The sequence below is a fragment of the Cyprinodon variegatus genome, unplaced genomic scaffold (assembly GCF_000732505.1).
Source record: "Cyprinodon variegatus isolate N-32 unplaced genomic scaffold, C_variegatus-1.0 Scaffold472, whole genome shotgun sequence".
Lineage (NCBI taxonomy): Eukaryota > Metazoa > Chordata > Actinopteri > Cyprinodontiformes > Cyprinodontidae > Cyprinodon > Cyprinodon variegatus.
Genome location: NW_015150925.1, coordinates 509911 through 513831, shown reverse-complemented (window position 1 = coordinate 513831; position 3921 = coordinate 509911). Strand labels below are relative to the sequence as shown.

General features: G+C 48.7%; 1 protein-coding gene across 1 annotated transcript in view; it reads left to right on the top strand.

The window, feature by feature from the left end:
• The window catches only part of stard5 (StAR related lipid transfer domain containing 5), a 16058-nt gene extending 12143 nt beyond the window's left edge, over positions 1 to 3915 (top strand). The window contains exons 4-7 of the mRNA XM_015389798.1: positions 572 to 704; positions 807 to 924; positions 1831 to 1924; positions 2001 to 3915. Of these exons, the coding sequence (XP_015245284.1) occupies positions 572 to 704; positions 807 to 924; positions 1831 to 1924; positions 2001 to 2151 (496 nt within the window). The 3' untranslated portion in view covers positions 2152 to 3915. The remainder of the gene's footprint in view (positions 1 to 571; positions 705 to 806; positions 925 to 1830; positions 1925 to 2000) is intronic.
• Positions 3916 to 3921: the final 6 nt, after the last annotated feature.

Below are 3921 nucleotides of genomic sequence, written 5' to 3'. Positions count from 1 at the left end.
TATCTCCACCTGTCTATGGGCGAGGGGCGCCTATGTCCTGTTGTCAACAGGCAAGGGGCACCTATCTCCTGCTGTCAACGGGCGAGGCGCGGGGGCCACCCTGGACAGGTCTCCAGTCCATCACAGGGCAACACAGAGACAAACAGGACAAACAACCATTCACACACACACACACACCTAAGGAGAATCTAGAGAAGCCAGTTAACCTAACAGTCATGTTTCTTGGAGGAAGCTGGAGTTTAGAAGGATTCTGAAAGCGGCGCTGCCATAAAGCAACGCCCCATGAGTCTGAGCAGCATCTGATACAAGAAACCAGGATTTTAGTCGGCCTCTGATGGAAATGTAGCTAAGCACCAAAGGCTTTGAGGCGGTTTCTAGGTTCTGGTTCTGGGGCGGCTCTATCCGTTGGTTGTCCCACTGAGCTCCCACAGTGGTTAAAGTTTTCTGTTTTAAATATTGTATTGATTGTTTCTGTTCCTCCTGCTTTAAACTCAGGCTGAATTTTTGCCTAGTTCGACTAGAATAGACCTGTTTCCATCTCTTTGTTCTCTGCTCCTGCCTGTCCTTGCAGCTATAAGGGGGAGGGCGTTGTCAGCGGCCGTCCTGAGAAGGTGTGGGAGTGTCTGAAACCAGTTCCTAACGGGCTCCGGGTCAAGTGGGACAGCAACGTGAAGAGGTTTGAGCTGCTGGAGCAGATTATGGAGGTGTGGTCTAGATGTTTCCTAGTGTTGGACCAGAAAGCATGCTGCTATGGGAGCGCTCTAAGCTAGCTCTCACTCTGAGCTAACCCCGTCTCTCTGGTTCAGGATGTTTCCGTCTGCCGGACTGTCACGCCCTCGGCCGCCATGGGCATCATCGCGCCGCGTGACTTTGTGGATGTCATCTTAGTGAAGCAGTATGAAGATGGCAGCATTTCCTCTAACGGTGGGTCCCTCCGTTCTCACTCCTCATTCTATTTCCTTTAAAATACTTCTGCTGCTAGACCAAAGCCTGACAGGCTGAAAGTGATGATGTGGTTGACCGCAGGGGTTTGATGATGTCATCGACCACAGGGGGTGATGATATCATCGACCACAGGGGGTGATGATGGCATCGACCGCAGGGGGTGATGATGGCATCAAACATGGGTGGTATTATGATGTCATTAACCACGAGTGGGGGTGATGTTGTCACTAGCCATGGGGGTTGACGATATCATTGAACACAGGCGGGGGTGATGATGTCATCGACCAATGGGTCTATGGGGGGATGATGTCATTAAGCACAAGGGGTGACGATTTCATCAATCATGGGGTATGATGATGTCAATAACGCCGGTAGGGGGGTGATGATGTCATTAACAATGAGGGTTGATGACATCATTGACCACAGAGAGCGATGATGTAATTGACCACAGGAGGTGATGACTACATTGACCACAGAGGAACAATGATGTCATTGACCATGGGTGGTGATAATGCCACTTAACACAGACGGCGGTGAGGATTTCATTGACCACAGGCGGTGATGATGTCATTAACCATAGGGGGTGATGACGTCATTGAGCACAGAGAGTGATGATGTCATTGACCACAGGGGGTGATGATGCCACTGAACACGGACAGGGGTGATGATGTCATCGACCACGGGAGGGGTGATGATGTCAATTATCATATGGGGGTGATCAAATCATTGAACATGGATGGGGGTAATGATGTCATTAACCACGGGGGTGATGACTTCATCGACCAGGGGTGGGGTGATGACGTCATTGAACACAGGGAGTGATGACGTCATTGACCACAGGGGTTTAGGCTGTGCTCTAATGCCCTCTGTTCTATAATTTTCCAGCGACCAACGTGACTCATCCCAGCTGTCCCCCCCAGCCTGGCTACGTCAGAGGGGCCAACCACGCCTGTGGCTGCATCTGCATCCCCGTCTCAGGGTGAGGTCACCAACAGCAGGCAGAGCAGCTCTTCCTAGTCCTTTTCTCACTGCTTCTGTGTCAAACTGGTTTCCAGGGATCCAGGCAGAACTCAGGTGATGACTTTTTTCCAGACAGACCTGGGCGGCCTCCTTCCTCGCTCTGTGGTCGACTCCTTCTTCCCTTCCAGCATGGCCGAGTTCTACAACAACCTGGCCAAGGCCGTCCGATCTCTGAGGGACCTTTGAGGTCCACAGCCTGGTTCTGGCTCTGGTTGGCCACCCATCATCCCACACGGTCCAATCAAAGATGGAGCATACTGACAAACTGATGCCAAATATCTCACTGTTGTTGATTCTGTACATGTTGGTTAATCTCTGAGCTGTTAGATGATCAGTTAATGTTTAACACTGAGGTCAATGGTCATCAGAGAGCTACACTGACATTCCAGCACTTTTTCAGCCCAGATCCAGAGTTTAGTCATTTAAGAAGAAAAAGTGGAAGCCCAGCTGCTCTGATGAACAGCGGGCCAAAAGGTATTCAGTCAGCCACTGACTCTACAACCTCTCCTACTTAATCAGAGAGGTCCGTAATTTCCATCATAGGTACACATCAGCTATCAGAGACGATGTGGAAAGAAAAATCTAGGAAATCAGATAGATTTATTTGTAAATTATGGTGTAAAATAAGTATTTGGTCAATAACTAAAGCTATTGTTGTAACCTAACCATTGTTGGCAGTGATAGAGGTCACTGGAAGTCTTCACCAGACACACTGTACCTGGTATTTTGGCCCATTCCTTCATGCAGATCACCTCTAAGGGCAGTAATGTTTCTGGGCTGTTGCTGGGCAACATGGGCTTTCAACTCCCTCCACAGATATTCTATGGGATTGAGGTCTGGAGACTGGCTAGGCCACTCCAGGACCTCAAAATGCTTTTTACGGACCCTCTCCTTCGTTTCCCGGGCGATGTGTTTGGGATCATTGTCATGCTGGAAGATTCAGCCACATCTCATCTTCAAACCCTTTGTTCCCAGCTCTCTGCAGGTCATTCATCAGGTCACTCATTTTTGCTCATCGTTCTCATGATCATTTGGACACCACAGGATGAGATCGTGCGTGGAGCCCCAGATCCAGGGAGATTATCAGTGACCTTGTATGTTGCCCATTTTCTTACAGTTGCTCCAGCAGTTGAGTTTTTTCACACCAAGCTCCTCACCTATTGTAGATTCACTCCTCCCAGCCTGGTGCAGGTCTATAATGTCCTTCCTGTAGTTGTTCGACTGCTCTTTGGTCTTGGCCATGGTTGAGTTTGGAGCGTGACTGTGGACAGGTGTCTTTTCCACAGATAACGGGTTCAAACAGGTGCCATTAATACACCAAAGGAGTGGAGGACAGAAGAGCTTATAAAAGAAGAAGGTCTGTGAGAGCCAGAAATCTTGCCGTTTTGTGGGTGACCAAATGCTTATTTTCCAGCATAATTTTCAAAAAGATAATTTCCTGGAATATGTTTTTTTCATTTTGTCTCTCATAGCTGAAGTGTTCCTGTGATGGAAATTACAGACCTCTTTCATTATTCTAAGTAGGAGAACTTGTACGATCAGTGGCTGACTATCCCACTGTATGTGATGAGTGCCTTCATTCAGACGGAGGTTGTCCTCATTTCAACGCACTTTGAATTGGTCATTATTAAATAATCCCTAAACTAGACTAGTCCTCTATCCTTCACCAGAGACCATGTTAGACTGGTCCTCTGTCATTCACCAGAGACCGCGTTAGACTGGTCCTCTGTCCTTCACCAGGGACTGTGTTAGATTGGTCCTCTGTCCTACACCAGAGACCATGTTAGACTGGTCCTCTGTCCTTCACCAGAGACCATGTAAGACCGGTCCTCTGTCCTTCACCAGAGACCTTGTTAGACTGGTCCTCTGTCCTACACCAGAGACCGTGTTAGACTGGTCCTCTGTCCTTCACCAGAGACCGTGTTAGACTGGTCCTCTGTCCTTCACCAGAGACCG